General features: G+C 35.8%; 1 protein-coding gene across 7 annotated transcripts in view; it reads right to left on the minus strand.

Annotated features, from left to right (window-relative positions):
• FBXW11 (F-box and WD repeat domain containing 11) overlaps positions 1–23,736 on the minus strand; it is a 163,022-nt gene that overhangs the window by 87,934 nt on the left and 51,352 nt on the right. For 4 of the 7 annotated variants that reach the window (XM_071211042.1, XM_058282265.1, XM_058282260.1 and 1 more), the window contains one exon: positions 22,360–22,461. The exons of the other annotated variants lie outside the window; for them this stretch is intronic. In XM_071211042.1, coding sequence (XP_071067143.1) covers positions 22,360–22,410 — 51 coding nt within the window. In that variant the 5' untranslated portion in view covers positions 22,411–22,461. The remainder of the gene's footprint in view (positions 1–22,359; positions 22,462–23,736) is intronic. 7 annotated transcript variants of the gene reach the window in all.

Genomic DNA, 23,736 nt, shown 5'->3' on the forward strand with positions numbered 1-23,736 from the left:
ATTTTAATAAAAGCCAAAAACATACAAAGCCCTATAGGATCTGCCCACCAGCCCTTCCTCCCCATCTCCCAGTGCTTCCTCTTTCATTCTGTTAAAGCCATCTTGGCCTTCTTGATGTTCCTCCACCTATGCTCCCATCTCAAGACCTCTGTACTTGCTGTTTTCTGTGCCTAGAAAATTGTTTACCAAATATGTCCAAGGCTAAATAACTTTCTAACATCCTTTGGGTCTTGCTCAAATGTCACTCTACAATGAGGTCTTACCTACCCAACCCAATTAAAATTGAAACCTCAAATTGGTACTCTCTATACCCCATCTCTTTTTTATTTTTGTCCATATTTATCCTCATTATCTGACATATTATGCATTTTGTGTCTATGACTTATTGACTGTCTTCCCTGCTAGAAATATAAGATCCAAGAAAACAGGGTTTTTTCTTTTGTGTACTGTATTAGTCAGCCAAAGGGGTGCTGAAGCAAAATACCAGAAATGGGTTGGGTTTTTATAAAAGCTATTATCTGGGGTAGGAGCTTACAGATACCAGGTCATAAGCGTAAGTTACTTCCCTCACCAAAGTCTATTTTCACGTGTTAGAGCAAGATGGCTGCCAACATCTGCGAGGGTTCAGGCTTCCTGGGTTCTTTCCTTCCAGGGTCTTGCTTCTCTCTGGGTTCAAGATTCCTTTCTTCCTGGGGTTTGCTTCTCTTTCCTTTGTGTGCTTACTTCCCAGAGCGCTCCAGCTTAAGACTTCAGCACCATACTCCAACATTAAGAACCCTCAACTCTGTCCTTTGCCATGCCTTTTATCTGTGAGTCCCCACCCACCAAGGGGTGGGGAATCAATGCCCTAATGCCATGGCCCAATCAAAGCCCCAATCATAACTCAATCAAGCCCAGGTACAGACCAGATCACAAACATAATTCAATATCTATTTTTGGAATTCATAACCACATCAAACTGCTACATATACTATACCCCCAACAGGTACAACAATGCCAGCATATGGTAGGCATTCAATATTTATTGAAATTATGAATAAAACATGATCACCTGTATGACATTAGGTCTGAGACCAAAAAAAAGAGGGGAGGAGGAGGAAGGCACTGTGAGACAGGGTAAGATAATATCCAAGGCAACCCATTCTGGAAGTGGCTGAATAAGGACTCAAACTTTTATCGCTCGTTCCAGGGCTCTCTCCATTGTGCCGCAGCAATTTATAAATCCAGTGGATAAACTTCAAATTAGCTTAAGGCACTAGGAAGTAGTAATTTGGGTGGTAAATGGAAAGGGTACAATTTTTATTAAATAATGAAAGCCTTGAGCACAGTACTTGACACATAATGGGCATTTTAAAAAGTAAGTTCTCCCTTTCCCGGTTAACTTTGGAAGTAACCAAGGAAGAACATGGAAAAACAGGCTTCTGAATGGGATTAAAATAAATAATGATGACAGCCTGGACACTGGCTATCAGGGCAGAAAAAGATCTGTGTAAGAACTGAGAAAGTTTATTTATAAATAACATCACAACCTACATTTAATTTACCTGTGTTGATTTGAAAATAAAATTAGAAGAGAATCAACATGGTGTCCCTTATAAGAACAAATTCTCCTTCTAGTTTTTCTAGTGATTAAGTCAAGTACTTATTTTCTATCACCTCCGTAGTCTTACAGTTTTCTACCAGTACCATCTTGGGAAAGTTAAGAGGGAAAAAGAAAGACAAACCCTGGAGCCAACCAAAGCAGAAAATCAGCCTCAGGAGATATCCATAAGTTTATCCATAAATTTAGGGAATACAGAATGCATGGTATTTGTGATCCAAGGCTGCACAAACCTAACTTGCAAGGGCCCTGATGGATTGTGGGAGGAAGGAAAAACGGGAAGTAGATAAGACTGCTCTGTGGCCTCCGGCAAAAATGCAAGGTAAAAGGAGATTTAAAGATGGGCGAGAAGGGTTCTGGACTGCTGAAACTTTTCAGTATGGACAGTAGCCCTCCAGCCTTCACCAACTTCTCCAGCTCTGCAAGGAGACATTAAAAACCCTCTGACAAACAGATGCTACCTATCTTGGGGGTGACAATTGGGCAGAGAAAGGAGAGGATATCTGAAAAACTGACCTTGAACTCAAAACTAGGGTGATTTGTCAGAGACTATGTATATAATTAAGCAAGACAGGGTTCAGTAGATTGGGTCAAATTTAACCAGCAGAGGGATTTGTGAGGAAGATCTCTATCAGTTTAGAAAAATGAAGATAAACTTTCTTTGTTGACTGTTATGAATATAAATTACTCATACCACTAGAGTTTGTAAAGCAACAATTTTTTCTGCTACTAAGCCGGAAAAAGTCAGGGATTCTATTTGTTTTAATTTACTACATTTACTACTATTTGTTTTACTTATTGCATAAATACTGAAACCAATACACATTTCCTGGTTCCTATTATGTATGCAATAAATATTTTATGGGCTAATTAACAATTAATGCTCACCTTTGAATTTAATTAGGCTGATAAGGCATATGCCAAAAATATGTGAGAAGTCAAAAATTAAAGTGTTAACTATGTTTGTCAAACTTACAACCTGCTTTTCCCCTAGCACTTTTAAGATCTTTTTCCCAGTTCTCAGAAGAGCTAAGAAAAATTAATGAAATTTTAAATTTTAAATTTATTGAAAAATTCAATGTCTACCATGTCCAGACATTGTAAAGTAACTAGAACCTCTACAAATAAGAAAAATGGATAGATACATAGATATGAAACAACTGTTTTAAAACACAGGAAAGCAGGTAATGGTGGAACACTGTGATTTCAGAGAACAGGGAAAGCAGGTCACATGGGTCTCACTGGATTCAGAAGACAAGGATCAGAATTCAGTAAAGTCGAAAAATGAATGAGTAGGGAAGTGGATGTGGCTCAAGCAATTGGGGCTTGCCTACCACATGGGAGGTCCCAGGTTCAGTTCCTGTTCCCTCCTAGAGAGGACAAGTAGGACAACGAGCTGGTACAACAAAATGGCACGATAGGATGACACAACGAGGAGACACAAGGAGGAAATACAATGAGGTAACAATAAGCAGGAAACAGAGGTGACTCAAGCAATTGGGGGCCTCCCTCCCACATTGGGGGGAGATGTCCTAGTTCAGTTTCCAATGCCTCCTAAGAAAGGGACAAGCAGACATAGAGAGATACAATGAACAGACACGGAGAGCAGACAGAAAGCACAAACAATGAGGGGGAAGAATAAATAAATACAATAAAATAAACCTTAAAAAAATATTATGAGTAGAAGCTAGAATTACTGGTACAGAGAGCTGAAAAGGATAAAGCTATGCAGAAAAAAGAAAAGGAAAAAAAAACCCTCCAGAAATCTACATAAGGGTACCAAGTGCTGAAAACCAAACCAAGCATGTGCAGTATGACATCCCATGAAGCCAAAGAGTCACCAGGGGGAAACGGACTTTGGCCCAGTGGTTAGGGCATCCGTCTACCATATGGGAGGTCCGCGGTTCAAACCCCGGGCCTCCTTGACCCGTGTGGAGCTGGCCGTGTGCAGTGCTGATGCGCGCAAGGAGTGCCGTGCCACGCAAGGGTGTCCCCAGCGTGGGGGAGCCCCACGCGCAAGGAGTGCGCCCGTGAGGAAAGCCGCCCAGCGTGAAAAGAAAGAGCAGCCTGCCCAGGAATGGCGCCACCCACACTTCCCGTGCCGCTGACGACAACAGAAGCGGACAAAGAAACAAGACGCAGCAAACAGACACCAAGAACAGACAACCAGGGGAGGGGGAGAAATTAAATAAATAAATAAATCTTTAAAAAAAAAAAAAAAAAAAAAAAAAGAGTCACCAGGAAGATGTACTTGAAGAATCCCCAAAGAGCACAAATGGCTGGGTAACACTAGAGTTCCAACCATTCAGAGTGGAGAGTTCTCACTGAACAAGAGGAACGTTCAACAGAGACCCTAAAAGAATCATGCCTTAGCAAGAGGGCTAAACAAAAGATAAAAATAACAGAAAATAAAACAAGCCTGGAAGAGATCAAGCTGATCCTCGAGCATCATACCTGTCCCTGTAACAATGTCTATCACTCTTTGAAGGAAGACAACAAAATTTAGCATCTAACAGCATAAAATTCAAACCAAATGCTTCATCAAATCAAAATTTATAACACATGTTAAAACGTAGGAATTTATTACACATGCTAAAAAGTAGGAAAGTATGACCCTCACTAGGAGAAAAATTACTCAATAGAAAAGATCCAAAAATGATAGAAAGTTGATGGGTTAGGGGACAAGAATTTTAAAAATTAGTATAAATAAGCTCCATACATTCAAGTATTTAAAAGAAAAATACAATGGAGAGAAAAGAAAGATAACAACTAAAGCATTAAATGGAATTTCTAAGATGAAATCTACAGTATGAATTTTTTTTTAATCCTATAGGACAAGATCCAGCAAATTAGATTCTATAGAAGCTATGAGTGAACTAGGAAACACAGCAATAGAAAGTATCCAAATGAAGCACAGAAGCGAAAAACTGGAAAAAATAAAAGGCATTAAATTATCAAGTGATTTAATATGCATATAATTGGAGTCACAGGAAAAGATGGAAGAAAGGAGGGGAAAGAAAAAACATTTCAAGAAATAATGGCCAAAATTTTTCCAAATTTAACTTTAACAACTATAAACCCACAGATGCAAGAAGCTCAATGAAGCTCCAACAGACTAAATATTAAGCATAAAGAAAACCATATTAAGGCACATTATAAATAAATTATAGAAAACCAACAAAAGAGAAAATCTTAAAAGCAGTCAGAGAAACAAGAATATTTAAAATATCAAAGGTAAGGATTACCACAGACTTCTCACCAGAAACTATGCAAGCCAGAAGACAATGAAACGAAATCCTTATAGTGCGGGAAAAGAGCATCAACCTAAAGTTTTATATACAACAAAAACTTCTTTCAAAAAAAAAAAATGTAGGTAAAATAAAAACTTCTTCTAACAACAACCAAATAAAGAAGAGAGACTAGGTCAACAGCAGACCTCCACTACAAGAAATGTTAAAGCAATTTCTTCAGACAGAAGGAAAATGAAACCAGAAGAAAAGTTGGATCTAATAAAGAGCACTAAAAACAGTAAGCAGGGTAAACATAAAATAATTTTTCTTATTAATTTCTTTATAATGATTGGCTAGTTAAAGGAAAAATATTAACAATATATTGTGGCATTGTGGAGTTTATAACCTTGGCAGAAGTAAACTCTAAGATACCAAGGATGGAAGCAAGGAAATGAAAGTACAGTGCTTCTAGTACACATGAAGCAGTATATTATTAAGATAGTCTGTAATAACATAAAAGCATAAATGGTAAATCTTACAACAGCCATGAAAAAAAATAAAGTAGGGGAAAATGCCCCCAATTCATTTTTTGAAGCTGACATTACCTTAATACCAAAACCCACGAAAGACATTACAATGGGAAAAAAAAAAAAAAAAAGACCAATACTACCTTCATTTGTCAAGCCTCACTGAATTGTAAACATATACTGGTGAATTGTATTGTATATAAATTATGTCTCAATGAAGTTGATTTTTTTTAAAAAACTGAAATAGCTGCACTCTGATGTTCACAGCAGCATTATATGATAGCCAAAAGGTGGAAACAACCCAGGTGTCCATCAACCAATGAATGGGTATACAAACTGTGGCATATATACAAGAAGAAATACTACACAGCAGTAAGAAGAAATAAAGTTGTGAAACATATATGATAGCATGGATGAACATGGAGGGCATTATGTTGAATGAAGCAAGCCAGACACAAAAAGGACAAATACTGTATGACTGATTGCCCGATTATGAGCTAAATATATTATGTGAAATATAAATATGAAATATGAATGAGAATTGCATATATAAGACTTTTTCTTTGAAGCTGAACAAATGTAAGTTAATACTACAAAATGTTAGTAACAGACAAAAACATTATACTAAGTGAAGGAGACCAGACACAGAATACTATATATTACAAGATTCCATTTATATGAAATGTAAATATAAATCCATTATAAAGATGAAATGAGATTAGTGGTTATGTAGGTCTGAGGAAGGAATGCTAAGGGGTAAGGAGTCTTTCTTTTTTGGAGTAATGAAATTGTTCTAAAACTTTTGAAATGATGAATATACAACACTGCGATTATTTTAAAAGCTACTGATCACACACTTTGGATCACACAGCCAGAAACACCAGCTATGTACAGTGGGGGAAGCATACAGAGATTTAGAGGTGAGGAATTCTACTATTTGTTTTCATTTATTATTATTATTGAAAAAATTAAAATGCTCTAATAATGATTGAAGTGATGAACATACAATTATGTGATTAAAACAATATTGATTGTACACTTTGGATGAACTGTATGCTTTATTAATATTTATCAATAAAATTGACTTGTTTTATTAATTATTTAAATTTTTTTAAAACATAAGGTGTTACACAAAACAAACTCAAGGCCCAAATCGTTTCACTTGTTAAGTACTATCAAGCAATCAAGGAAGAAATAACACCAATTTTTCCCAAATGCTTTAAAAAAAAAAGGGGGGGGGAGGTAACCCACTTATGATGACATAATCCCAATTCGAAAACTGAGAAAAGACATTATCAGAAAAGAAAATTACCCACCAATTGCCTTCATGGTACTATAGATTGAACCATGTCTACCACAAAGACATGTTCAAGTCCTAACCCCTGGTCCTGCAAATGTAAATTCATTTGTTAATAGAATAATAGGGTATTGAACGCCTTTGTAAATAGGAAATTTGAAGATCCTATTAAGGTAATGCCAAACTGAATCAGCTCGGACCTTAATTTAGTGTGTCTGGAATCCTTATAAGCAGAGGAAATTTGGACACAGTGAGGAGTAGGAATTAGTAGAAGACAGAAGGAGGCAGATGGCCATGTGGCTGAGGCAGCAAGCCACCACCACAACACTACAGACTTCAGAGAAAATAAGGCCTACTTAAGGCCTACTAACACCTTGAGTTTTGGCCTTCTAACCTCCAAATCTATGAAACGATCAATTCCTGTTTTTAAGCTAACCAGTCTGGGATAATTGTTATAGCAGCCCTGGCAAACTAAAACATGATGGCACGTAGTATTATTCAGTTATGTATGAGAGAAGTTAATTCATATATACAATGGATGCTGCCTTAGTGCATCAAATTATAATGCTCTATGGAACCTGGTTGAAAAAGGGTTACTCCAAAATGAATTTAAGTATCTTCAGACAAGCATGTTATTATAAAATAAACAAAAATTTGAATCAGAAATTCAAAAGGAACAGAAATGGAGCAATTGCAGAAACAAACAACAGCTGATTAAAACCCAGAAAATATTGGGACATGGAGCTTCCCTGGATGGTGCTTCAGAGGCAATCACCGGACATTGTAAATCCTCACAGGGCCCACTGGATGGAATGGAGGAGAGTATGGGCCATGATGTGGACCATTGACTATGAGGTGCAGAAGTGCCCAAAGATGTACTTACCAAATCCAATGGATGTGTCATGATGATGGGAATGAGTGTTGCTGGGGGGGGGGGAGGTGGGGTGGGGGGGGTGGGGTTGAATGGGACCTCACATATATATTTTTAATGTAATATTATTACAAAGTCAATTAAAAAAAATAAAAGTTAATAAATTATGAAAAAAAAATAAAGAAAAAAAAAACCCAGAAAATAAAAAAGACAAATTTTAACAGAAATGAGTAAATTACAATACCCAAAAAAAGAATAAACACAAATGAAAAATCTAATAAGAGGAGCTGAAGAAAAGCAGTAGAATAGCCCAAGAGAATAAAATGAGATAAAGAAAGAAGCAAAAGGGGACAGAGAGAAGGTAGTAGAACTGGAAGATAAAGATTCAACCTAAATATAATTGGAGTCTAAAGAAAAACAAAACAAAACAAAACAAAACAAAGGAACAGAAATAATATTTAAAATTATATCCAACTGGTTGCCCAGGAAAGGGTAAGTGAAGGAAATGGGGCATGATGGCTAAGAGTACAGACTTTCTTTTGGGGGTGATTAAAATATTTTATATTGATTATGATGATGGTTGCAAAACTCTGTGAATATACTAGAAATCACTGAATTGTACATTTTAAACAGGTAAACTGATTGGTATGTGAGGTATACCTCAATAAAGTTTTTATAAAATAATCAAACACTTAAAAACCTATAATCCAAAAAAACTTTCCAGAAATAAAAGAAAACCTGAATTGCATATTGAAAGGGCCTCCGGGTAACTAAGGAAAACTGACCCAAAGTAATAAAACCCAAAAGCTATCTTAGGAAAACGATGAGATTTTAAAGATAAAGAAAAAAGTCCTTAGAGTCTCCAGGTCAAAAAAATATTTTTTAATTAAAAAAAAAAAAGAACCTTACAAGAGAAAGAAAATGAATTAGACTGGTATTGAACTTCTCAAGAACAACATGCCAAACAATTCATCAGTGGAGCGGCATTTTCCAAAAACTTTAGGAAAAAAAAGAGTGTACAGAGAAGATTTTATATTCAAAGACAACAAAAAAATAGTTTTAAACATCTATCAGCTCAGGGAATTCTGAATCCATAAGCCCTTCTCTTCTTGAGTAACCAAAAGACGGCTCAGAAAACATTAGCAAAAGGTGACAGTGAACATTTAAAATATTTAATTGTAGATCCAAGAATAAAACAAAGATGAATGCAAGGGTAGAAGAATAATATGTTAGAAATTCTAACAAAGTAGAAATAATTCAACTGAAAAATGGAAAGAGAAAGGATAAGGAAAGACAAGGAGAATAAGCTCTGATTGTTGTACAGGCAACAGGTGGGAAGTAAAGAATAACATTTAAAATGGACAAACCTGATAATTAAATATAAAATAAGAAACAGGGAGCTAGAAGCACTTTAAAAAGCATAACTAGGGAAGCAGATGTGGCTCAAGCAGCTGGGTGCCTGCCTACCACATGGAAGGTCCCAGTTTGGTTCCTGGTGCCTCCTAAAGAAGACCAGCTGATAGGGAGCACAAAGCAAGGGTGAGTAAATAAATAAATCTTCAAGAAAAAAAAAAGGCAAACTAAAAGGTAATCAAAAGGACAAAAGAGACAAACCTTCTGAACTTTAAAAAGAAATTTAAAAAATAATAAGAGCAAAAGAAAACACAACATGAAAAGAAACTAAAAGAAATAGAGACATAAACAGAAACACATTAACATAAAACTATTCTCAGTACAAAACAGATTAAGAGCACAAAAAAACACAGAAAAATAAACAACATAATCAATAAGGTTGGTGGATCCTAAAGACATATCAATTTTTATATCCTGTGAACAGAGAGTAGACCTGCTTTTCAAGCACAAGACAAATTTATGAAAACTGACCATTTATTAGACCACAAAGCAACATTAACAAGTTTCACAGGGGAAACTATTAGAAAATAGTCTCTGATCAAAATACAATAAAATGAGAAACAGTTCCCACAAAAAGTTTAAAAGTTTTCCTTCAGTGCTCACTACAGTTCTGACAGGACAGGCATTTAAACTGCTCTATAGTTATCTTGTAAAATTAAAATTACAGAATTAAAGTACAATATGATTACACACACAAAAAAAAAAATCAATGCTCAGGAACAGTTTACAGAGCTTTTAGTCTTATATGGTCTTTAAAAGTTTGGTAGAATTCCCCTGTGAAACCATATTGGTCTGATGCACTTTGTGGATTAGTTCTTTGATAAGTATTTTTATTTTTTTCTTCAGAATTTGTTCTTGGCTAACACAACTCAACATTAAAAAGATGGAGGTACTCTCTTAGTTAATTTCTAAGTTTAACACAATCCCTGTAAAAACACAAAAAGCTTCTTTCTGGTGCTAGACAAGTTGATACTAAAGTTCATATGGAAAAACAAATTTGTAAGAATACTCAAAAGAAAAAGAAAAACTTAGAAGAAAAGCCACAAGAAGGGACCAGCCCTCCCAGGCACTAAAATTCAGTAAAAAGTCTTTCTAAAATAGTTAGGTACCGGCATATGAATACACAATCAGACTACTGCAGGGGTCAGCAAGCATTTATTGAAAAGGGCCTGACAGTAAATGCTTTAACTTTTGCAGACCTCACAATCTCTGTCCCAACTACTTGACTCTTCTGTTATGGCAAGAAAGTAGCCATAGACAATATGTAAACAAACGCGTATGACTGTGCTACAATAATAAACTGGGAAACTTTTTCTTAATAAACAGTGGCTGGGACAAAAGGTTAGCCATTTGGAAAAAGATAAAATTAGATCCACACCTCAGAGAATATACACAAATAGACTCCAAATGATAGAAAATCTAAATTTAAAGAATGAAACCATAGAAGTACTAAAAGAGAAAATTCCTCTAAAATCTGGGTGTAGTCCAAGGTTATCTATGACTCAAAATCCAGATGCAATAAAAGAAACGATAGAAATAACTTTCCTTGTCAAAAATTTAAATTTTTGCATAGCAATTTTAAAAAGCTTCATAAACAAAGTCAAAAGTGGCAAACCAAAAAATATTTGAAACATGCCATGGATAAAGGACTAATATTACTTTAAAAAAAAAAATTTTTAAGGAGGTACTGGAGATTGAACCCAGGACCTCATATATGGGAAGAAGGTGTTCAACCACTGATCTACATCCCGTTCCCCAATGAGAGCTGGTTTTTTTTTTTCTATTTGTTTGTTTGTTTGTTTTTAGAAAATCACAGAGATTGAACCTGGGATCTCATACATGGGAAGCAGGTGCTCAACCACTTGAGCTACACTCGCTCTCATAAAATTCTTTTAAAAATTAAGGGAGGGAAAACACAAAAATACCAATAGAATAGTAGGAGAAATATATGAAGAGACTTTTTGAAGATATAAAAATGGCTTTAAAACTCAAAAAAAGATGCTCACACTCACTAATAATTAAAGAAATGCAAATAAAGTTACACATTTCTTACCTAAGACACTGGCAAATATTCAGAAGTATGACAACATATTTTGTTGGTGAAATAGTAAGGAAACAGGCGTCTCATACATTTCTGATGGGAAGACAAATTAGTACAATTTTCTTGGGGTAGAATTTGGCAATGTTTAACAAAACTATGTATATATTTACCTTTCATCCAGAAACCTCACTCCTAAGAATTTTCCCCGAAGAAAAACTTTATAATAATAATAATAATAATTTAAAAACACATGTGCACAAGCAACTCCAATTCTGCTGTTGGACTATATAGACACAGGTTAAAAATTTTAAAATATACAAATCATTAGAACATTTATTTTTCAATGATGTGGAAAAGCAATTCTAAAACTACATAATATGTATTCTAGAACTGAGCAAGTAAGTAAATATATTGTGGAAAATAAGAATCAGGTTAGGCTTCTGACTGTCAGACAAGGGGTAAGGCAGGCCAGAATGAAATCTGTGGGAGCGGCTTAGAATTGGAGATAGCAGTGCGAACACATGGTTTTTAATACATAGAAAAGGAGGGAGACAAACTATATGTATGTGTATTCAGTCTGCTGAGAGGGCCTAAAAGCAATAACATCCAATAGCACCAAGTACACGTAGTATCAGATTTAATCATTTAATCATTCTTCACTAAAAGGAACCAGAGCTCCTGGAAAAATACAAGATGAGCCTAAAGTATCTTGTTGCAGCTGAAAGTAAGGAAATACCTAAAGAATTATGAGGACAGATCCAAAGGACACAGGAAACGGCTTGAAAGGGCACCAACTGGCCAAACTTAGAATAATCTGATCATCAGAATAAATAATGATAATGGATTATAACCCACTGAATAAAATAGGAAACCACAAGTCCATACTGATACAATAAATGAATGTCTGATGAAAAGAGGACATTTACATAGTTTCAAAATATCTCCCCACAAAATAGTTACTTACAAAGTAAAAACGGATAACTGTACAGTGAAGAAGACTGCTAGACACTCCCTTACTCAAGTGACTGAAGTGATCACCATTACAAATGGGACAAATCAAAATCAGGCACACTTGATAGGATGCAACGAGAAGAACACAGCACCATTTTTGAAATATTCCTACCAAAGATGCATAACCTAAAATCTCAACAGGAAGAAATATTAAACAAAAGCAAATTGACAGGGAACTACTACAAAATAACTGATCTGTAATGTTCCAAAGTGTCACCATCATGAAAATCAGGCAACGACTGAGAAACCGTGCTAGACTGAAAGAAACTAGAGAGACATGACTTAACTAAAGGCAAGTCGGATTCCTTTGGAATCTCAAAGGAATCTGAACTGGATTCCTTTGCTAAAAAAAGATAATGGGAACTTTGGTGAATATTAAAATAGGGATTGAGGATTAGATGGTAGTAATGTATCACTGTTAATGCTCTGGTTTCATTACCGTATTTTGATTATGTGGGAGAATGTCCTTTAGTAGGAATTATACACTAAAGTATTAAGGTATGATGGAGCATTCAATCAACAAGGTTACTTTTAAATGGTTCAGGAATAAAGCTCTTTGTATTGTTGTACTTGCAACTTTTCTGCAAACTTGATACTGCCTCAAAGTAAATTAAAAACTGATCTTTCGGCGGCGGACTTGGCCCAGTGGTTAGGGAGTCCATATGGGACTCCTCCATATGGGAGGTGTGCGGTTCAAACCCCAGGCCTCCTTGACCCGTGTGGAGCTGGCCCATGCGCAGTGCTGATGCGAGCAAGGAGTGCCCTGCCATGCAGGGGTGTCCCCGTGTAGGGGGGCAAGGAGTGCGCCCCTAAGGAGAGCTGCCCAGTGCAAAAGAAAGTGCAGCCTGCCTAGGAATGGCGCTGCACACACGGAGAGCTGACAACAACAAGATGACGCAACAAAAAGAAATACAGATACCCATGCCGCTGACAACAGAAGCGGACAAAGAAAGAACACACAGCAAAATAGACAGAGAAAACAGACAACTGGGGAAAAGGGGAGAGAAATAAATAAATAAATAAAATCTTAAAAAAAAAACTGTTCTTTCAAAGACTTTTCACTAATTAATATCATAAACTTCACTGTGGGATCATACTGCCCGAAATAAACATGCCCTTTATTACTACCTCTATCAGATAACCTTTACAAACATCTCAAATACTGCTGAGGAATCTGCAGGTTATGTGTATTCTCTAAGCCATTAACTACTAGTCAAAAATAAGGAATTCAATCATCCATCTCTCCTTTTCCCTTAGGCAATCTTTATCTTTAACATTAATTTTATGATAGTTTCTTCCTATCTACCATCTCAGCTAGCATTATTCTAATCCTTAATTTCCTGTTAGCTTAAAAATGAAGGGTTTAATATTTGCCTTTTACTCCAAATTAAGTAAGAAGCATCATATAAGAGGTTGTGCAAAGATTCCAGTAAGTGACTCATGGTTTTCGAAAGCAGAGGAGGGAGTCTCAAGAGCCTGCCTTACATGAGGGTAAAGTGTCCTTATATGCAAATCTGTCTATCGAGATTGGCAGCTGGTATTAGAATTACCAGGGTATAGGACAGCCCCAGGTACATAGTAGGTGTTCAGTAAATACATAAAAGATGTATGAGTGATTTTATTGCTTTCTTAAGTACTCAGTTAATAACACCATTTAAAATGAATGATCCTGAAGTCATCACACCCAGGCAATTCAATAGGAAGGCATGGGCTCAAACAGTTGCTCTGTGTTTCTCTTTTTTTTTTTAAGATTTATTTATTTATTTCTCCCCCCTCTCCCCCACCCCGCCCCAGTGTCTGCTCTCTGTGTCTGCTTGTATTTTCATCAGGCAGCAGTGGTCATCTTGCTGTGTCAGCTCTCCGTGTGTGTGGCACCATTCCTGGGCAGGCTGTGGTTTCACGCAGGGCAGCTCTACTTAAGTAGGGGCCACTCCTTGCACGGGGGCACCCTTACATGGGGGGATCCCTGTATGAGCCGGCACTCCTTGCGCAGAGCAGCACTGCACGTGGGCCAACTCAACACACAAGCCAGGAGGCCCTGGGTATCAAACCCTTGGACCTCCTATATGGTAGGCGGATGCTCTATCTGTTGAGCCACATCTGCTTCCCAGTTCTGTGTTTGAAAATGTCTCTGGAGTTCTCTTTTTCTTAGCCAAACATTTCAAGTAGTGGATCTTTTAGTGGGCCATGCCTTAGCTGACTCAACATATACTCAAATTGCTCAGTGAAGAGCTGCCACTTGTGAAAAGGTCTGTGGATATGAATTTAGAGTATCCTACTAAATCATGCATAGAAATAGGTTTACTAAAACCTTTCAGTATAATAATATTCAATGCTACTGAGGGTACAATGAGATGCAAACCCTCTGGAAAACAATTGGACACCATATATATATATTTCTAGAAATATACCCTAAGTAAATAATCCAAAATGAAGGCAAAGATTTATGCACAAAGATGGTGATTAATTCTTTAATGATTAAAAATGAAGATTCCAAAGATTAATACAATTATCCTGAATAAGCATGAAAGACATTAAAAAACTAAAGTATAAATCATATTACATATATAATATTCTCAACTATTTAAAGCATATGCATAAATTAAAAAATAAGATTTGCCAAAATACTAAGAACGGCACTCTCTAAATTAAGGATTATTTCTCTATTTTTCTTTCCAAGTCCCCCTCCCAACATTCTAAATATATATGTTTTATTTTTATAATCAGAAGAGAGTACTTTTTAAAGCAAAGCGAAAATACAATGGGCTGGAGTTAAAAGCAAAGTTAAGTTTTTACTCAAGATAATCTTTCAACTCACGTCAATACTTGAATTCACAGAACTGAGCGAACCAAGTCCAAAGTAGTCCCTGGCTATAAAAGCAAATAATACTAAACAATAAAACCCTAACAAAGCTTAGCAATGGCCATTCCTTCACATTCCAGTTTATTTTACCCCTATTCTTCATCCAATAAATAATTACTGGGCACCTACTACCTGTCAGTAACTATTCTAGAAACTGGTGTGTTTACCAAGCAGTGAACAAGAAGAAGATACAATACTTTTTCTCATGGAACTTGCATTCTGGTGGCGGGAGAAAGACAACAGACAGGTAAAAATAAACATGAAATATAGTTTCAGGCAGTGCTGAGTTCAATGAAGAAAAAAATAAAGCAAGGTAAAGGAAAAGAGTAGAAAGCAAGAAGCTACTTTAGACTACATGGAAAAAGAAAGCCTCTCTGAAGAGAAGATAATTGATAATGTAAGCTACTGGTATCACCACATAAATAGCATTCCTATTCCATAATTGTCTAAGACTCAGGAAAGTCTATTTACTACATAAAATACAAATATTCACTTCTATGGAAACAATTTCTACTTTAAGAGGCATGAAGATATTTTGGAACTGAACAGACTATGTTAAAATCCTGGCTCTCCTACATACTAGGTATGTGCCCTTAGACAAGTGACAAACTTGTGCTCTCTAAATCCTGATTTCCTCATGAATAAAACAAACATAATGTCGCCTAGTTATATTGTTGTTCAGAAGATTAAGGAAGATAAAGTATGGGAAAGAGCTTGGTACTGAGACTGGCATACGAGTTTCTTACATACTTGTTTTCCTCTACATGTTTTCCCTACATACATTACATTCTTCCACAAAACAGGTGTCAAATACTGAATCATTCTTCATGAAGTACTATTTCATTACTGTAAGTAGACAATCATACTTTTTTTAATCTTCTGGCCACACCAGGGCCTTTAAAATCCAAATCACCTCATGATTAAATTCTTGTTAGATACTGGTGATATAAATGATATTACTGGCTTGACAAAGATTGACATCATTTTTACTAATATCACTAACATCACACTCACCTCCTCTTTGTGTCATGAATTGCCTGTTTTCATTTTGACTCCCTAACACCAAAGAGTGGCCTCTTTCGCATCAATAATCAACCTTAGGGTAGTACTATAACTACTCTAAAGTAAGCATAACTAATCTATTCACATGTTCATACCCTCTGAATTAATAAGCAAACTCCAAAATAACAGTATTACCTCAGAAAATCTTTACAGTTCCACCTTTAAAATATACTCAGAATCTGACTACTTCTCTCTCAACTTTCAATGCTACCTGGTCCAAGTCACCATCTTCTACCACCTTGATACATATTGATATTCAGATTGATACTATAACACCTTACAAATGCTTTCCCCTCTTCATTCTATTATGTGTACAGTAATCAGAGTGATCCTGTTAAAATGATAAGTCAGAGAGATGATTCCTCTGGTCGAAATCCTCCAATGGCTTCCATCTCTTGCAGAATAAAAGCCAAAGTCTACAAAGTCATAAAAACCTCTGTCTTGCCTTCTCTCCTTACTTCTCCGACTTCATCTCCTTCTCTCTCCCTCAGTCCAGATTCCAGGCACACATTAGTCCTCATGCTGTTCTTATACTCCCACCTCTGGGCCTTTATACTTGCTGTTTCCTCCACCAGGGATTCTTGTCCCTGATTTGTACAGCGTGCTAACTCATTTTCTTCAGGTCACTGCACAAATGTCAACTTCTCAGGTTTTCCCTGATCATCCATTTGAAACTGAAGTCTTTCCCCAAACCTTGACATACTGTATCTCCCCTCTTTTCTCCATACTGCTTATTACAATCTATCGAACAAATTTTATGTGTTGGATATTTATCTGATTTCTTTTCCCATGAAAATGCAGGTTCCAAGAGAACACGGCTTTTGGACATTGTGTGCATTCCTATATTCCCATCATCTTCAGTAATACCTGGCACATAGTAGGAACATAATAAATCTTTGTGAACTGAAGAAAAAAAAAAATGAATGAAAACAGCGTGATTTTTAATTCATTACATTTTTCCTACATTTTCCAATTTTCTACATTGTGCATTTATTTCTATTATAATCATACACTGCTAAAAAGTAAATTAGGATAATCTTTCTGCAAGACAATTTAATAGGAGTTTAAAAGCCTTAAGAAAGTTCATATCCTTTGACTCAGAATTTTTCAGTGAATAATATAACAGAAGAAATTAGCCATGAATATACACTAAAATTTAATGACCATAATGTCCAGTGATAAGAAACTTATTAAATTCCCATACAACCCCCATAATGAAATACTACACAGTTAAGAATACAGACCTAAGTTTAGTAATAAGAGCCATACAGTTCAATTTTTAAAACTGGATTATAATTCAGTATATACAGAATGAGCTTGCACACAAACACACTCACGCATATAGAAATAAAAATGTCAAGAGAAAAAAAAACAATGACACCAAAAAAAAGTAAGATTATGGCTGATGGTTGTTAATTTCTCCGGTATACTTCTATACTAAATTTTTTACAATGAAAAGTGTTATTTTCACACACAGAATAAACAGTATATATAAGTCAATAGAAATGAGTAAAACCAGCATTTTTACAATCAACATAATAAATGTCTGTGATAGAAGCTTGGTGACATAATTTTTATTCAAAAAATAAAGACTTTTTTTAAAAATGTGGCCTGAATCTTCCTACCATTTCCCTATCCTCAAATTATACTATTAAACCTTATTCATGTGTACTGTTTTGGAAATCAGTAAAGCAAGATACAGTTTTAAAGGCTCTCTTCCATATGTGCTTCTTTGAGTGCCAGCACTATATGCCAGGCATTGTGTTATCACTAGAAATTTCTCCAAAATATTAAATTACTTACTGCTCTTCTGCTGCTCCAAATTCTTAAATCACAAAGTCATCCTTGTTTTCAGAAAATATGACATGAAAATGACAAAACAATTTTAATTTATAATATGAATATAGAAAAATCACTATTTGAGAAAAATGTTTTTTAAAAGGAATCTTTCCATTTGGCACTGAATTTTTTAAGCCTATCTTCATTAATAGGACACTTTCAAATTAGCAGATGTAAAAGACAGCATGATATGGCATGTGGACCAAAGGTCTACAGATCATGACAATGTTTGATGATGATAACAGTGATGTGAAGAACAAAAGTCTGAAAGAAACTTCTGTCCCTGGATATAATGAACTGAAATATGCATGTAAGATATCAAATCTATGTGGAAAAGCTAGAAGAATAAATAGTATACAGAAAATAGACTGGCCATTGAAAAAGAAATGTGGATTCCTAATTGACAGCAGATAGCAAAATAAATTACAGAAAGACTGAGAGATTTAAATGGAAATCATAATGCCATAAACCACTAGAAGAATACATAATCTTAGAATGAAGACATCCTTTCCAAGTGTAACACAATAAAAAGGAATAAATATGACTATATAAGTAGTGTTTTTTCAAAGCTATCTTCATGGCAAAAAAGCATTATAAACAAAACTTAAAGGCAAATGTCAAACTGGAGAAAATATTTGCAACAAATGACAGAGCTACTATACTAAATATACAAAAAGAGATCCTACAAATCTCTTTTTTTAAATGAAGATATCAATAGAAAAATGGAGAAAAGACATTATGAATCAACTCATAAAACAAAGAGAAATGGCCAATAACTAAATATTTATATATATATTCCATCCCACTAGCAATCAAATAAATGTGAAAAAAATTATTTTCACACGTTACTCATCAAAATGGCAAAGAGGTACAAAATTGAAATATCCAGTGTCAGCTAGGCATGTGAAAAGAGAATCTCCCATACATTGCTTTTAGAAGTAAAATTTGACCTAGCCTCTCAAAAGTACAATTTAGCAACCTAAAGTTTTTAAATGCACACAGGCTCTTCCTAAGGAAATAATCACAAAAAAATCTAAAAAATGGGAAGCATTTTTAATACAGAAGGGAGTGTTTCTTTAAATCAATAATGCCTCTAGTAAATGGAATATGCAGTGATTTAAAGGAATGGTACAAAGTCTTAATTCATGTTACTATTTGTCACTTTTTCCTTGGTTTTTTTTTTGACAAGGATAAGTTATTTTTAATGACATTTTTAAAAGTAAATCTTAAACATTTTTAAATGATATTCAGCGCTTATGGCAGTGACAAGAATATAAAATGGTTCATTTCCATGAAAGCAATTTGGCCACACCTATCAAAAGAAAGCCCTGCCCACTTTGTGATAAGTCACTTAACTATACACTTAAGATTTCTGCATTTTTCTATATATATATGTTCTATAAGCATGTTATACTTCAAAAACAAAATGGCATCTTCTCTATACACACACACACACACACACACAAAACTATGGCTGATAAAAGTACCACTGATGAAAGCAGAACCTTTTATACTGACCTGGGGATATGTACGAATATGTTAAGCAAAGATTCCAAGAAAGGAAGTTGCAGTATGATTTTTTTCTAGAGTGAGCCTATTTTCCCTATTTTTAAAAAATGGGAAAAATCCTAGTAACTACATGGTTGCAGAAATTCCTATAAACAAAAGAAATCAAGCATTGTGGTATCACCAGATAAATAGATAGACAACGAACTTACAACATTTGTTTCTTCAGGGAAATAAGACTGAAACATTCGTGGGATTAAATTTGCAGAGAGGACATTCAGGGACCTCATTCTGGCAAAGGGAATTCCTTTTTTTTCCCCCCTATAGATATTTTACAAGTTTTTCTTTTTCTCTTTCCAAATAAATGATTAACCCAACCACACACCAAATATCAAAGAGTACAAGTTTCCACCAACAATACTAAAGTGGAAAAATCTAGAAATAATGGCATCTCAGTGAAGAGGAAGAAAGCCAGTTTTGGAATCAGACAAATCTGGGGTTCAAATACCAGCTTTGCCACTTAACTATTAAGCAAATACACACACATCACCTCTGAGACTAGTTTCCACATCTGAAAAATGGGTTAATAATTCCTACCTAAAGGGTTGTCACAGAGCTAGTGTATGTGAAGCACCAACTAAGGCTGGTGGAGAGTGATTTTCTTTTTAAGTATCCATTATTCGCTGAATTACTCCTAAAGGCAGCTACTATCTTCACTCCTGCTTTTCAAAAGGTACACTAATTCAGCCATACAGATAGGCCAATTGACTAAAGCTTTAAGGATCTGTGGGTCCAGTGTGATCACTCTAACAGGGACTATTTTGTGGAACTCCAAAGGTCAAGCAAAGTCAACCAGGCTCTGCCCTCTTCAGGTAACCTGTTTCTTCGCTTCTCAGGCCTGCTTAAAATGAGTTTGCAATGAGGAGTGCAAAGTCAAGGAATAGCCAATCAGTCCCCTTTATGATAAGACAAGGATATAGTAGGCATTCTTTGAAAGCCTAAACCCAAATCAAGTCACTAAATTTAGCATTGTTTGGAGACCAGGCGTAGAGAGTACACTGGTATTAAAATAACATTTCAGAAATGAGTTAGAAAGGGAGTCTTCCAGGTTCATTAATATATGTTTACTTTCCATTCACACATGGAACAAAACAGGAACAATGATTTGCTATTTCCAATCAGATGAGTACACATTTCATTTCACTATGCTACATACCCTCAAAATACTAGGAAAAATAAAGACTAAGTAAATAAAATTCCCTACACATCTCTAAAGATAATATTGCTCTATTCACTGAAATAAGATCCAATTCAAGGTAAAGTTGCAATTTTCTCTCTCAAATTTGTCTTTCACTCCAAGAGAGATTTAAAGAAGAACACATTTGGGTTTCCATTTTCGTCAAGGTAAGAGCCAATACTTCCTCCCCTCCTTCCACCTCCAGAGAATTCACAATACTCAAAGTCCCCCTCCCAAAAAAAAAGAAAAAAGAAATGAATGATGCCTTTCAACAGTCAATTACTTTTAACAGAATGCAATAAAAAGAATCTGCACTTTCAAACTTCATTAACAACAATTCTCACCCTACTTTAATTTCCAGTTCTAGAAAATTGGGGCAGCCCACTAAACTCAGCAACTTTAACATTCTGGTAAGCATTTACAGAAAAACAGAGACAAAGATGTACACTATTAGTATAATGCAAATATCTATTATATAGCAACAAGGAGAGACTATGCAATAATGTCTGCTATTTCAGTAAGTTTTTATGAAAGTTACATATACACCACTTTTTTATTCATTACAATGGAGCCTCATTAAAGCACCCAATTCCTAGATCCCAAGGGTTGTAACCCACCTTTCTACATAGACTAGAAGACAGCTGGGCCTTAAATTGAATTCACTCTCCAGCTAATAACTGTGTTCAAGTGAGCTTCCAGTACAGTTGCTAAATAAAGTAATTTGAATCAATACCCATACCAATTATAATCAGAATGTTTGCCAATAAATAAACAAAATGCGCAACCCCAGTATGAAGGAAATTTTCCTTTCTGACACTCAACTCCATTTAAAGATTGTAAACATGAACAGAAAGAAAACCTTGAGAACATTAAATCACCATGCCATCAATAACATCCCTCTACTCATTTCCTAATTACACAGTTTTCCTCAAACAAGGCTGTTTCCACAAGACACCAGAAATTTAATATTGCTTTTTAAGGCTGTATCAAACTGTCTGAAATACATAGAATGATGAAAATAGAATACTGCTATTGAAACCATACTTAATGAAACACATGCTTTCTCTAAATAGAGCATCCCAAATAAAGCCACAATGTTTTCTGCCTTGCCTCCCTTAGAACCTATCCAAAAAGTGAGGTCAGTCCAGATGCACTCCAGCTAACAGTATTTTCCTGAGCATCCCTCCCCCCATTTCCACCCCCAGCCCTCCCCAAAAAGTTTTACTTTTCTCTGTGGAATTCTCTGCCGGCCTCGGCCTGGAAAATTGGGTGAACCCTGAGGATAGCTGTCAGATGTGGCCTTTGGGAAATGGTCCAAACTGATTGTTATTGGCAGCATAAAGCTGTGATCTTTACAGTTTATAGATTTCAATTTGAGTCTTTATAACATTAATGATTCCCTCCCCCTTCCCAACTTTTTGGAAGGGGAGAGAGAAAACAAGCCAAAGGGACGAGTTTCAAAATAGAAAAATCATCACTTCAATTATGAAACCCTCCCAACTCAACAAAGAACTGTTAAAGTAGCCAAATGGAAAATGCCAGGTTCTTTGGCACATGCACAACTATTAAACATGAGAATCACAAGTTCAAGATTGGGGGTGGGGGGGTGGCAGAATAGGGAGATAAAAAAGCAAGAGCAGAAAAAAGGGAGGGAGATAGGGCCCAGCCAAAGACCCATTTGCTCAGAAAGGCCCCTCTTGGTACTAAGTCCTCCATGTGGGGCACCCAGGCTGGAGGAAAGCAGAGGGTTACACAGAACATTTAGCAGACTTAACATTGGATTAAACACACTACTGCAAGTTTCAACAAATGTTCATGGCATACGTAAAAAACACATTTACAACAAGAAAGAAGAGAGGCACCTGGAGACATCTGACACTGGGCATGCTCTGCAGGCAACTCAGTGCGCACATGCTCTCTACCAGGTTGGCGCAGCCTAGCCACAAAGACCTTGGCACAGAACACTGCAGGATGACAAAAAGGAAGGAAGAGAAGAAGCAGTTAGAGGCCGCAACAAATCACTCCTTCACACAGGCATCTTGAATGTTAGTTGGGGAGAGGGGTGCACCAGTTTGGAGATTAGGGATGGTCCCAGAGAGCTTACTGAACCTTTAGAGAGGGGCCCACTTTCTGTCCTTTCTGTCCTGCTGCCAACCACTAATTTCTCAGGGTACAGTGAACAGAATCAAGAGGGAGAGAGAGAATGTTTCAGTAAAAACCCACTAAAGGGAACTGTGAAAGTCTGAATGCAAAACAAGATTAATGGTGAGACTGTGACTGTAACTTCATAAACTTTATGGTTTCTGGTCTCTTTCATATCATCATAATTGCCATTAACGCTTAAGAACGTACTATATGCCAGGCACTTTAAATGTATTCTTTAATCCTCAAACCACAGTTTAAGAAAACAGAGGCTCAGAGGTTAAGTGACTTGCATAAGAACACACAGCAAATGAGGGAGAGCCAGAAACAAACCCTGGTTTGTCTGCTACCAAAACCCACAGACTATGATGCTTCTTTTATAAAAACGTTGATCAACCCAAGTTTTATCGTATGACTACAGTTTTGCATTTCCCTACAAAAAAATCATAGATCTAGCGACATAAGGCAAAAGAAATGAGAAAGATGAGTGATATAGATTGACAGAGACAGGCAAATAAAAGAGCTTATTAAAAACACATCTGATTTTCAGTGACATCCACATCTCTGCCTTCTTAAAGTAAAAGCTTTAAGAATGGCATAATCTTCATTTTGGACTTTGTTTACAAAGTTCATTTGACATGACTAAGAATTAAAACTTTATTTCATTTACCCAGTTCATCCTCTTTTAAATCATGCTGATTTTAAGGGAATTAAGGAAAAAAAATTAAAATACAAAAATAAACATGTATTATGGTTATTTAGTAACTACTAGATTATTGATAGTATTCAACAAATAGTTTTTCAGACCAATTAATTTACTATGGCAAAATCAATAATTATGCAAAAATTTGAAGGTGGTTCAACCAAAATACTCCAGGAGTCTTGGACCAACTTATAAACACCCTCCTCTGCCTAGGACAGTCCAGGTTTACACCTGTCCCACCTTAACTTTCTTACTTTCAAGTGGTCTGGTTTGGTAAATAATTTTCTATGGTTACCCCAACTGTAATATAAACAGAGACCACTTGCTTGAAATCAAATATACCTAGGTTCCTATCCAACATCTGTTACTTATTAGTTATACCTCACCTATAATA

The sequence above is a fragment of the Dasypus novemcinctus genome, chromosome 2 (assembly GCF_030445035.2).
Source record: "Dasypus novemcinctus isolate mDasNov1 chromosome 2, mDasNov1.1.hap2, whole genome shotgun sequence".
In the NCBI taxonomy this organism is placed as follows: domain Eukaryota; kingdom Metazoa; phylum Chordata; class Mammalia; order Cingulata; family Dasypodidae; genus Dasypus; species Dasypus novemcinctus.